The sequence below is a fragment of the Musca domestica genome, unplaced genomic scaffold, assembly GCF_030504385.1.
Source record: "Musca domestica strain aabys unplaced genomic scaffold, Musca_domestica.polishedcontigs.V.1.1 7, whole genome shotgun sequence".
In the NCBI taxonomy this organism is placed as follows: Eukaryota; Metazoa; Arthropoda; class Insecta; order Diptera; family Muscidae; genus Musca; species Musca domestica.
The window spans coordinates 10937607-10951471 of NW_026712383.1; the positions used below are offsets into that span (position 1 = coordinate 10937607).

Sequence of the window (13865 nt, forward strand, 5' to 3'; positions counted from 1 at the left end):
CCGGAATCCCTTAAATGTGTTGATAATGGCGCTTAACTAAAAATGTTGAAAATACCCTTTTATTTTCCTATTACATAATGATATTTACGTTTTTCACATTTTGTAAAGTTGTTCTTCAAAAACAAAAAAAAAAAAAAATATATATATATATATATTTATTCAAATATATATAAATTTACCTATTATTAGGCATAATGCAAATATAAATACAAATACCGAAGTTGTGTCATTGGATGTTACAAAAGAATTTAACTACAGGGTGAGATAAAAAAAACTGCAACAATGTCAAACGCCATAATTTTTAATTTTTTTTTTAATTTTATTGAATAAAAACAAAAAATGTCGGAAATAGCATAACATTTTAGAATGAGTTTAGTTTTGTTCGAATTGGTCACTTTTGGCATGAATTATAGCCTTCAAACAGCCAATGAAACCGTCACGCGCAGCTCGAATGTTGTTCTGCGGTATTTTTGCCCATTCCCTTTGAGCTATTCGCTTGCTTGAGGTGATCCATACTTTGGTATTTTTTAGTGCCAACCTTTCTTCCCAAAATACTCAAGACACAATAGTCTAAAAGATTGATATGCGGAGATTTTGGTGGCCATTGTGCGCTGGAAATGAAGCGGGGAACCTCATTTTGTGGCCATTCTTGCGTGGCGCGTGCTGAGTCCTGTTGGAATGTCCAAGATCTGCGACCAAAATGTTTGCGTGCCCAAGGCTTTAATACACCCTCCAGAAAATTTTCGCGATAATATTTGGCATATATTCTGATGCCACGGTCTATTAATACGAGCGGAGAGCGACCATCGGCTGTTATGACAGCCCACACCATCGCCATGGCCGGCGCTTGAGTTCTGGCGGCCAACCGAAAGTACACATTTTCAGCTGACCTCTTAGATCACGATCATTTTGTTTGTTTACAAACTGCTGGACAAAGGATGTTTTCTCATCGGAGAAAACCAAATTCGGCAGTTCACCACTTTCGGCCAAATGGAGCAACTCTTCAGCTCTTTTTAGTCTGTTTTCTTTCTGTTGCGGTGTAAGTTCTTGGACCTTTTTAAATTTCAATGGATTTATCCCGAGTTCATTTTTCAATGTTTGCCGAATGGAATATTGCGATATGTTCAGCTCACAAGCCATTTTCGGCCACTGCGACGCGGGTTTCAATTAAGTCGCTTCTTTACTTTTTGAACCATTTCTGCTGATGTTGCTGTTTTCTTCCGTCCACTTCCTTGACGTCGGGCTACGCTACCAGTATCACGGTAACGAGCGATGATACGAGACACAAAAGATTTATTTACATGTAAACGCTGGAGTGCTCTAACGATAGCCACTTGTGGTTTTCCAGCCAAATATAAAGAAATCACACTATCACGCTTGAATTTCTTTACGAATATCATTTTTTCTGGAAAATTTTCAACAAAATGCTTATGCACGCTTGTTAACAATATAATGAGCTTTCACTGGAATAATTTTAACAGCTGTCAGACGAGTGGCTTGGAAACGACAGTAGTCTGAAGTTGGTTCAGTTTTTTTCATCTCACCCTGTACATGATCTTATTTTTAAGTTCAATTTTTCCGCTTGTTGCTTCATATTCGCATGATGTCACCCAATTTGTTGTTCTTAATGGAAAATCTTCGAATGTGTTGTATCAATCAAGTTATACCCTCAGCCATATGGCTAGAAAGGTATATATCATTTGATACGGCCAAAACGTGACTCATCGAAATAACGGTTTTAGACCCTATCTTCAAATATCACACACACAAGCATTTTTGGTAACACAAGATCTGTTGTGAAGAGGATATATATCTGCGAACCCCTTTGGTACCTAACCCGGGTCACAATTTTCAATATTTTTATCTGCCATAACTTGCGAAAGAAGTCGGCGATTCTTTAAACTTGCTATATCTAAATATTTCTCTTAACCAGAAATCTGATATGAATATGTGATTTATGGATATAAATGTTCGATTTTCTTCAAACTTTGCACATACCCATATTTTTATCTGTATTAGATGAAGTGTGAAAATGGAATACTTTGGTCCGCTATATATGTTACCTTAGGCATATTTCCACACTTTCCAAAAATGTGCACATGCCTCATATAAAGTACAGGAAGTAGTCGACATAGTCCAAATCTGTCACGTTGTAGCATTTATATCAGTCTTAGATCAGATACGAATTGGTCAATATTGGCCAACTGCTTCGAAACCTCCCCCATAAAGGGTCAACGGTTTAAATAGTCATAACTGCGACTCCGACCGACTGATACTATTTTACATGTTCATAGTTCAGTACAGTACCAGTTCCAAAAAGTATGTGTGATTTTATAAATTTTATATGACTCATACGCAGTTTTCATACAAATGATCCGCGGAACTCGATAAGGAACTAAAGGGTCTCCCAACTAGAACGCAATTTTTATACCCTCTGAAATTCTACACAAGGAGTTCTCCGTGAGTACTTTACCCCCCTGAAAGAGATATATATTGTCTATATAGGTCCACGATATCGTATATTCCCTAAATAACTGTACCTCCCCACAATCGGTATTTCGATGATTTTAGTCACATTTTTCATCGGAATTGTCTGAAATTCTCACAGGAAATTCCTTGTGAGAACATTATTCCCTAGAAGAGAATTGTCTATATTGCTCCACGATATCGTATAGCCGGTACCACCCGATATTCGGTATTTTGATGATTTTAGTCAAAATTTTCAATGGAATTGTCTGAAATTCTACACAAGGTGTTCTCCCCCTGAAAGAGAATTTTCTATGTAGGTCCACAATATCGTTTAGTCTCCATAAAATAGTGCCCCCCGATATTCAGCATTTTGATGATTTTAGCCTCATTTGTCAATGGAATAGTCCACACAAGGAGTTCTCTGTGAGTACTTTAAGCACTGAAAGATAAATGTATATAAAGGCCTACATTTAAGTATACCATCCATATAACGCTATATTAAAACGTAGACCTATATACACAATTCTCTTTAAGAAGGAAAAAGCTGCAAAAATAGTAGATTCTTGCAGGTACTGGAACTGAACATATGTGTTAAGGGTATTATAAGTTGGTCCCCGATATAGGAAAGTATATCTTGCCAAGCTGAGTCGATCTAGAACATACATGTCCGTCGGTTATGGTCCGAATCCCAAGAAATTGAAAATGGAGGTGGGGTTAGGATCAGAATAAAAGCCTGTTGTTTTTGGAAAGTATCGCAAAATATTTAGGGGTTAAAATGGACCAAAAACAGAAAAGTTTTTTTACTTTGCTTTTGCTCTACAGGCCACAATTATAAACCAATGGACGGAATTTCTCATGGAGTTAGAGTTTACGGCTGGACAGAAGCCTACCAATTTGGATGGTCATCGGACAATATTTAGCGGGTAAAATAAACCATAATTTGTATGTCAATACAAAATTATCCACTAAACGGCGAATATTTATATTTCCGGCCAAATCATAATTACATTAAAAGGTCACTTCTGACCATTACAGAAATCCTTTCCAAAATGCTATCAATTGTGCTAATACCTTTTTCGGGTCCGGTTTTACTAAACTATAGTTAAACCGAAAATTGGCTCAGGGTATACATCTGTCGGCAAAACTGACTGACTGATGCTTTTTAACTTGTTGTTTGATTAACATAAAAAACACATTTGCATATGGTTGTTATTACGTTCGTTGTAAAGCAATACTTCCTCTTACCTTATTATTGTACTATGAATTCGTATGTAAATGAAAATTTTCACGTACAGTACAAATATTAATTAAAACATGCCGTGTAGAGGTTCCTTAAGAAGCTAACTTTGTTACTTCCCTACTTCTAAAATACGTTACTTCCTTAACTAACTGCATGCAAAACGTAAGGGAACAGCTGTTTCCACAATCCAACCATGCGATACGTTGTGTTACGTTTTACTCGCGAATCGATTAATCGACCGTTCAACACAAAAGTCGATAAATCGAAAGACGACTTACGTATCCCTAGTCACTGCGAGATACGAATGGTGAATGGTCGTCGCGTATGTCTGTTACGGAGAACCAAAAAGTAAATGAAAGAAAAAAAAAACAACAAAATCGAACAATTAAGACTTCATTTAAATGCCTTTTTTAAACGAAAAGGAATAATGTTTTGCTATTAGAAAAACTAAAGCAATGTGGGCTTTCTTTTAAGGGAAAAGGTGAAACTCGAAAAAACTACAACGAAAGTAGAAAGAAAACAACAAAATGCAAATATAGTCGGCTACTACTTATCAATCGGAACAAAAGTGTGTTAATTTATTTTCATTTAATTTGTATGGAGGAAGTTCTGTGTGTGCGTGTGTTTGCATTGTAAATTAGTATTTCTTACTTTTTTTTTTGAAAATTTGTTTTATTTTTCTATTAACTAAGAAAAAGCAATAAGTGTGATTATTAAAAATTCTAGTTTTCTTTAAATGAGAATTATGCGATGACCAAACCTATCGAAAAAATGCCGACTGTGCTAATTTCTTTTTCGGTTTTTATGATGGAGTTTTATCGGTATTGGTGTTGATTTTGTGTTTGCATGAGTGTAAATGGTGTTTTCCATTGTTGGTGTTGTTATTGCAACAAAATAGGAAGAAAAGAAAATGCTAAACATGAGAAAATGGCTTTAAACTTCTTTTCCTCATCTATTGCCAAAGAAAAATAAAAGTAAAAAACGAAACGAAGTGATTTACCCTTAATCAATTATTCCCACAAAATGAGAGGAAAATTTCTCGTGTCTCATTGAAGAAAAAAAGTAGACAAAACAAATCAAAATTTTGACATTTTTGTTCTTATATGAACGTCGTAGCCGTTGTCGTCATGCCATATGAAATAATCTCATGACGTTTTGTGTTTCCTCCGACTTCTACTACTCCAACCAAAAGAGGGGTTGTCAAAAAGGGTTGCTCGTTTGCTCTTCGAGGGTTATTCACATTTTATGATTTATCCGTCAAGTAAATCAAGAATTGTTATTAATTAATTATACAATTATGGTTACCATGTTGGCATAAATTCCAGCTGCTGGTGTGGCCCAAAGATAAATCTTATTATGTGAATAATATTCAAAGATCTAATGTGTGTGTGTGTTTTCTTTTTGGTGAAAATAAATTTAACAGAAAGTAAGGAGAAAATAATAGTCAACAAAAATAGTAGAAAAACATAAACAACGACACTGCATAAAAACAATTGTTTTTTATGACACTTCATATAAAATAGTCATTTATGACATTGTGTTGTTGTTGCTGTTGTCATCGTTGTCGTCTTCGTCGTTATTGCCTGCAGTTTGGTTGTCAAAACATATTTTATTAAGTTTTTCTTGTCACATCACCTGTCTCTCTGTTGGTCTGTGTGTCGCCGCTTTATATTGGGATTTCTGTGGAGCAACGTTTTTCTTTGGATATCTGTGTTTAATTATCAATGAGGTAAGTTTGAAAAAATAAATTTATGAAAGAACGACATAGAAAAATAATTATTTTCACATCATGGATTAGGAGTCGAGATCAAGAACTCCAAAATAAGTCATCGTACCTAGTAGTTATGTGTGGTGTACGCTTACATGATCTTTGCAACCTTAAACGCAGCTGAGCTTAACATTTTTCTTTGCGATATATTGGGTAATATAAGATTACAAAAAAAATTTAATTTTGTGGACCATGTTATTGGGAAAATTAAAAAAATTGAACCTGAGCAATACATTTACGAGTTTTTTTAACCAAATATTTGTCAAACATTTGTGCAAAACTTAATGGATTTGTTCAAGTAAGTCTCAGCTTTTCACCAAAATGTGGAAGAGCAGGGAAGTCCCGACTATAATCTATGGTCACATTCCAAAACCGGCTATGTATCCTTCTCTTTTTATACCCTCTACCATGGTATGAAGAGTATATTAAGTTTGTTATTTGTACATTAAGTTTGTTCGGAAATAGCATCAAATTTTAGAATAATAGAATAAGTTTAGATTTGTTCGAATTGGGAAATGAGGTGAGGAACCTCATTTTGTAACCATTATTGGGTGGCGCGTGCTGAGTCCTATTGGAATGTCCAAGGTCTACTGCCAAAATGTTTGCGTGCCCAAGGCTTTAATGCACACTTCAGAATATTTTCGCGATTATATTCGGCATATATTTTGAGACCACGGTCGATTAATGCGAACGGAGAGCGACTATCGGCTGTTATGGCGGCCCATACCATCACCATGGCCGGCGTTGGAGTTCTGGTGGCCAACCGACGGTGTAAAATTTCAGCTGACCTCTTTGGCAAGTAAACACGATCATTTTGTTGGTTTGTTTGTTTTCTCATCGGAGAAAACCAAATTCGGCAGTTCACCACTTTCGGCCACTTTCGAAGCAACTCTATAGCTCTTTTGAATCTATTTTATTTGTTATGTTCAGCTCACGAGCCATTTTTCGGCCACTCCGATGCGAGTTTCGATCAATTCGCTTCTTTATTTTTCGAACCATTTCTGCAGATGTTGCTGTTTTCTTCCTTCCACTTCCAACATCAGCTGTTGGACGAGTGGCTTAGAAATTACAGCAGTCTGAATTTGGTTGCAGTTTTTTCATCTCACCCTGTATGTCTGAGAAGAACTTTATAGTTTCTATTTCCCGCCAGTCAAATAGCCTATGTCTCTTCTTGAATAATATGGGGAATTTGCAAAGTAGCAAGTAACTCTTCTACATCTTCATATAGTCTACAGTAGTCAGGACCACTGTTATCTCATATTGAGGTCAGATATCTGGCACTGCAGTGGCCAATCACTATGTCCACCGCGATTCCTAATTTTACTAACTGATAGTTTTGCTGGCAGTGTGAAAAAACCTCCCTGTTTTTTCCGAAGAATATCAATGTCCTTATTCCACCAAATCTGGGCTGCGATTTCCTACCATAATAGATGATTGGACAATATTTTTCATAGCTTAAACGAAGGGCCCTTTCGGCAATATTCACTGCTCTCTAGACATCATTGGTAGATTTCATATCTCGAGTATCCTGTCCTTCTTGGATTAATATATGATTTCTCTCTGACACTGCTATTAGAATATCGGTTTCTATTCTGAGAAGGAAAACTTTTCAGACATTTTCCAATTGCTAATAGCAAAGACATCCATAATTGCGAGGGTGATGACTTCCCCCCTTACAATATTCTGAAATGTCGGATTGTTCCCTTTATTACATATTCTAAGATTATTGTTGAGAATAAAATTGAATACTTACCTCTTGCATTTGTATCACTGCTTCGCCAGTAAAATTGATAGTCATTTGCGTAACATTCTAGGATATTGTAGCATCTTCTTTGGTAGGTCCAGGACATCTTTGTGGCGGGTCCGAGTTTTCATAAGGCATTTAAATCGAGGATATTAGCGGTGGTTTACCACTACCACCACCTCCATCCATCTTATAGGGTGCAAAAATCAACGTATATATTGTCTTGAATCCCATCTAAAGATGGTACATAAAGATCATTCAATTTTATAGATAAATACAATTGGTATTTATTGGACCTGGAATTGAAACCATTGGCGTAGGTTAATATTCATATTTCGGCACCGCCAATAACTGCCTCGCTTTCCATTCAAATACAATCGACCTCATGATCTAAAAAAGCAAAATTTTTAATGATTTTCTCTTTCACTTCTATGTTCTACTACGTTTTTTGGTTTTAATAATCTAACTGGAGAGATCTGACCAAAAGTGTGTCGAATTTATCTAGGCAGAAATGTGCGTGTGTGTTTTTAAAGAAACATCACCAAATTGCTTCATTTGTATGCCACTTGTGTATAAGATTTATGTCCCGATGTATGTGGTGGTTGTGTTAATGTTTGTCCGAAAAATTTCACAGGTACTTTTACTTTGACACTTGCCAAGAATATTAAAGATATTGATCATTGCGGTGGTTAGCAGCACACAGATCAAAATTCATTTCCTTTTCCTTTTTCCGAAAGTAATAAAGAAAGACAGCATTTAATTCTTGCAGCGTAATTTTCCCATTTCTCTTGCGTAAATCCCGTTTCCGTTGCTTATCTGGTATCAAGACATTGCTTGCTTGATCGTTTTTTCCATTCTCTTCCTTTTAATAATTGTTTTGTATTTTTGTTTGTTGCGCTTTGCCTTTTCGTTTGTTTTATTAATTATGAAAAATGTGTGTGTTTTTAATTGTTGTTTTTGTACAATCACATTTTTTTCCAAAGAATTTATTTTATTCTTATCAATGTTCTTTAATATTTTGTTCACAAGTGTTGGAAGTTGATTTGTTGTTATTCCCCCTAGAATTCCCGTGAAGTGTCATGCCCAACAATCGGGCGCAAGAACAACAATTGCTTCATGTAAACAGGTGAGAGAGAACCAAAATATTTCTCTCCCTCTAACTACTTTCTCCATTTGATGATGATCTATTTCTCTACTCTCACATAATTATATTCTCTTCTATATATAGGCTCTTTCTCAAATAACTTCTATCTCTGACAATTTACCTTGACAATTTTCTGTTTGTCTTTCAGGAAGAAAACAATAAAATAAACATAAATAAATATTAAGAATATATGCGTCATTGCCCTCCGTGTACGGTGTGGTTACAAAGAAAAAATAATTTTTAGTTGTTTTCATTGTAACATTGTCAATTCCGTGGCACAATTATTAATTGTTGACCATTATTAACCAACAATAGAGGCAAGTGGATATACAATTAGACTAGTAGCTGCTGTTTTGCATTGAAAATCAGAGATGGGCATAATGCACTGTATTTTTAGTGCACTAATAATTTCACTATCAATATTCATTTAGCGGTAGTGCAATTTTTAATTCCACTACCACTAAAGGGTTAGTGGTAGTGAAAAATAAATTGCACTACCACTAACGAGCCCATTATTGGTAGGCAATAACCGCCTGGTACTAGGGGATTTTAATGCCCACCATGAGTTGTGGCATTCCGTCCTAGGTAATGACCAGAGGGGATCAGCGCTGGCAGAGCAGATTGACTGCTCCACATTTTGCACGGTTAACGAGGATGCCCCCACCCGAATAAGAGGAGAGTGTCACAGTTCGCCAGACTTAACCATAGTGTCACCCGGTCTGATAAATGACGTGACTTGGCAACCCGTCATTTCTCTGGGCTCAGACCATCTCCCGATAATCGTCTCCATAAGCAGGTCGCCCGATTTCATAACCTCTGAACGCCGCACTTTCCTTAACCATGGGAAAGCTCACTGGCCAGAGTTCAGAGAATTCACCAACCGCCGCTTCAGAGAACTGCCCAACCCTTCTGATGTTCGGGTAGCAGAAAGGATTTTCCGAAACATCATCAGAGCTGCAGCCGCTCGCTATATACCTGCTGGTCGAATACCCGAGATAAGACCAAACTTCCCAGCAGAGGCAGCGGGATTAGCAAACGAGCGTGATGATCTCCGTCGTACCAACCCTACTGATCCTAGAATCAGTGATTTGACAGTTGAAGTCAACCGGTTGGTACAGGAGCATAAGAGGAAAAAGTGGCTAGACCATCTGAAGTGCTGCAACATTGGAACCGATATGAGTAAGCTGTGGGTAACGGTTAAGTCGCTCTCGAACCCTGGAAAAAGGATGATAGGACCTCAGTCACTTTTAACGACGTAACGGTGACTGATCCGAAGAGGTGCGCGGAATATTTTAACCGACAATTTGTCGAGCACCCCGAGAGCGATAGGGCGAAGCGAAGAGTACTACGTCGTATCAGATCTCTTCCCGCAGAGGAGGAACCACCACAGTTTACGATGGGTGATGTTGCAAATGTCATCCGTAACGCTAAGTCATCCAAAGCGTTGGGCCCGGACGGAATCTCAATGGTAATGTTGAAGCAGCTGGATACGCCGGGAGTCGAGTACTTAACGAAAGTTCTGAATTTGTCGCTAGCCACCCACATAGTGCCCGAAACCTGGAAAATGGGCCGGGTGGTCCCGCTACTGAAGCCAGGCAAGGATGCCAGTAAAGGCGAATCGTACAGGCCGATTTCGCTTTTGTCGCCAGTAGCAAAGACTCTTGAGGCTTTACTCCTCCCCAGCATTAGAGGAAGCTATACAGTTGCCAACCACCAGCATGGATTCCGTCCACAACATAGTACCACAACAGCATTACACGCCATTTCCACACATATTAGTAGAGGACTGAACCAGAACAGGCCGTGTGACAGAACAGTGTTGGTAGCCCTTGACCTATCAAAGGCATTTGATACGGTCAATCATGCCACACTGTTTGAGGACGTACAGAGAACTACCCTCCGGCCAAGTTTGAAACGTTGGATAATCAACTATATGTGTGGACGCCAGTCGTACGTGGAATTCCGGAACAAGAAGTCCAAAGCCCGTAGAGTGAAACAGGGAGTTCCCCAAGGCGGGGTGATATCTCCGGAACTGTTTAACCTCTACCTTTCCGGAATTCCTCGCCCTCCAGACGGCATTGAGATCGTAACGTATGCGGATGATTGTACGATCATGGCGTCGGGTCCAGTGGTCGATGACATATGCGAAAGGTTGAACCCCTATCTCGCGGAGCTTGCCGCATACTTCCACGCGAGGAATATGAAAATATCCGCCACGAAATCAACGGCCACACTCTTTACCACATGGTCTGCGGAGATGAGAACACAGCTGAATGTTCAGGTCGAGGGGAATCTAATACCGACCACGAACTACCCCAAGATTCTTGGGGTAACGTTCGACAGCATGTTCAAGTCGTCCGCGCAAGCCACAGCTATCTGCGACAAGATGAAAAGTAGGAACAAGGTCCTCAAGGCGCTAGCCGGCAGCTCTTGGGGTGCGGACAAAGAAACCTTGTTGACCTCTTATAACGCGATAGGTCGGTCTGTGGTCAACTATGCGGCTCCAGTGTGGTCTGCGAATACTAGTGCTACGCAGTGGAAGAATATCCAGACCTGCCAGAACGCTGCCCTGAGAACTGCGACAGGGTGCCTCCTCATGACACCAGTGGACCATCTACATGAGGAGGCGAAAGTCCTTCCCTTACGTCAGCATAATCATATGCTTTCGTTGCAGTACCTGCTTGGGTGTTACCGTGAGAGTCATCCCAACCATCATATGGTGGATAACTCTCCCCCACCCAGGCGTGTCAGGAAGGACATACATGATCTAGAGAGGGAGGTCCAGCGCTACAAGAGAGAGCCTCTAGATCAAGAAGCCTATCAGGCAGGTCTGAGTGGCATTCACACCGATGCAGTCGCGGATGCTATGAGCAGTTATAAAGTGAATGCCGTCCTCGGAGTCCACCCCCCATCCATTGCAGCCGAAGAACGTCAGCTGCCTAGACAAACCAGGGTAGTTTTGGCGCAATTACGTTCAGGATGGTGTAGTCGCCTCAATTCGTATTGGGCACGAATTGATGAAGATGTGCGTGACGCCTGCCCGGCGTGCGATACAGGCCCGCACAATACGCTACACCTTTTTAATTGCTCAGCCAAACCTACCCAACTCACTCCAGAGGATCTCTGGCTACAGCCCGTTAAAGTAGCCGAATTTCTAAACCTGGAGCTGGAACCAGATTAGCAGAACACAAACACACACATGCACTACTGCTACAACAACAACAACAACAACCACTAACGCTTTAGTGATATTTAAAAAAGAATTGCACTACCACTAAATTTTAGTGGTAGTGAAATTTCAATAGCACTACCACTAAATTTAGTGGTATTTGAAAAAACTTGCACTAAATTAGTGGTATTTCATAAAAAATAGCACTAAATTAGTGCTATTTAGAAAAGTAATCAAATTTTATGAATATGTACTATATATTCTGGATTGTTGTTCCCTACTCACTTCAATAAACTTCATTATAGCTGGTATAATATTTATATACATAGTGCTTTTTTTTGGCTTCGACAAATTTTAGTGGTAGTGCAAATTTTTTTTGAAAAATCACTAAATTTAGTGGTAGTGCTATTAAAATTTCACTACCACTAAAATTTAGTGGTAGTGCAATTTTTTTTTAAATATCACTAAAGGGTTAGTGGTAGTGCAATTTATTTTTCACTACCACTAACCCTTTAGTGGTAGTGGAGTTAAAAATTGCACTACCACTAATTATTTGATTCTTAGTGCACTAAAAATTTAGTGCAATATGCCCAACCCTGTTGAAAATAAATTTCGTTGTTGTTGTTCTCTTTCATTTAGAGATTGTGCATTTGTTGTAGGTAGGTCATGTCGTGTGCCATGGGAAATATTTGCGGAGGGAAAAAACTATTTGAGGTCCACAATACTAGATGTCGTCGAAATTGAGCATGGAAAACAATTTTAGAGAACTTTTCAAATATATTTATATTAAAAACTATAAAGTGGACCACGAATATAATCTATTTTTTCCCTCTTTGTTTCATGTTCAACATTTGTTGTAGATAGATCATGTCACGTACCATATCAAGGAGGGTAATCCCAATTTGAGATTCACAATAGATGGCGCAATGCTAAATTATGAATGTATTGAAAAGTTTTATAATGGGTGATTTTTTGGCTATTATCTTCTGGAAGCATTGGTTTAAACAGCTTACGCACGTATCAGGTATTTTCTTACTTCCAAACATGTTCAGTTTGGTCTATAATTGAACCATGAATTGAGAAGTGAGTTCATTGAACATTTTATTTCACCTTGGCGCCCGGTTAATTGTCCGCCTAGACCGTTCGATTTAACGCCTTTAGACTATTTTTTGCGGGCACATGTTAAAGTTTATGTCTATACAGACGAGCCAGCTTCCATTCATGCATTGAAAAAGACAACATTGAAGCATTTATTCGTGACATACCGTCCAAAATGTTGGAGGACCATGCCAAAACTGGCTGAAGCTGAAACATTACATGTGGACATACGGATCATACAATCAATTCAAAAAGATTTCATGCATTTTACTACCTTTTTATACCTTTTTATTGCCTCAGATACTGGCTACAGGGGAAAATAGTTTTTGATTCGATAGTATAAAAAAGTGTCTCGTCGAATGTAGTATCCGATTTGGTCTAAACTTGGTACATCGCAATATTATTATCAAATTAAGATCGAGTTCGGAGATGGGAGTTATCAGCTCACTCATTTTGGTACCACCTCCACATATGGGTCAACATTTTGATCGCAAAAAAGGATCCGTTTCTTTTTAAACTTCACACATCCTAATATTTCTATCAACACAAGATATAGTGTGATGATGGGATATATCGGCCCACTACTTGTGGAACCTCCCACACAAATATATCGAAAATTGAAGTGACCATATGAATCTGATTCCCTTCACACGGCCGAATGTTTCTATCAACATTGTGCTACCTTCTGCACAAATGGGTCAAAAATTTGAATAAAGAACAAGCTCATAATAGGATTCTTTTCAAACTACAAACATTCCAATATTTTACCAACACCTCCTTCTAATCTTACATTAGAATGTTCCATTTCAGATTTATCTGGGACCAATATTTATACCCTCATCCATATAGCTAGAGAGGGTATATATCATTTGATACGGCCAAAATGTGTCTCATCGAAATAATGGTTTTAGGCCCTAGGTATCTTTGAACCAAATAAGTTTCAAGACATTTGGAGTCGATCTAGAGATGTCCGTTCATCCGTCCGTCGGTCTGGCTGGCTGGTGCGCCCGATAACTCTCGAAGCGAGCACCCGATCTGATCTAAACTTGGTACATCAAAATATTATTGTCAAACTTACATCAATGGCCAAACTTACGAGGATGGCCAATATAGGTACACTCCTTCTGGTACCTCCCTAACAAAATGTCAACATTTCAAAAAAAAAAAAAAAATAAATAAATAAATAAATAAATTAATGAATAAATAATAAAAAAAAATTAATAAATAATTTAC

General features: G+C 38.3%; 1 protein-coding gene across 3 annotated transcripts in view; it reads left to right on the forward strand.

The window, feature by feature from the left end:
- The first annotated feature begins 3972 nt into the window (after positions 1–3972).
- The window catches only part of LOC101899652 (serine/threonine-protein kinase GL21140), a 101392-nt gene continuing 91499 nt past the window's right edge, over positions 3973–13865 (forward strand). Inside the window, exons 1-2 of one of the 3 annotated variants that reach the window (XM_059129891.1) lie at positions 3973–4057; positions 5133–5438. In XM_059129891.1, coding sequence (XP_058985874.1) covers positions 5434–5438 — 5 coding nt within the window. In that variant the 5' untranslated portion in view covers positions 3973–4057; positions 5133–5433. The remainder of the gene's footprint in view (positions 4058–5132; positions 5439–13865) is intronic. The other 2 variants (XM_059129892.1, XM_059129890.1) reach the window with 2 other exon arrangements.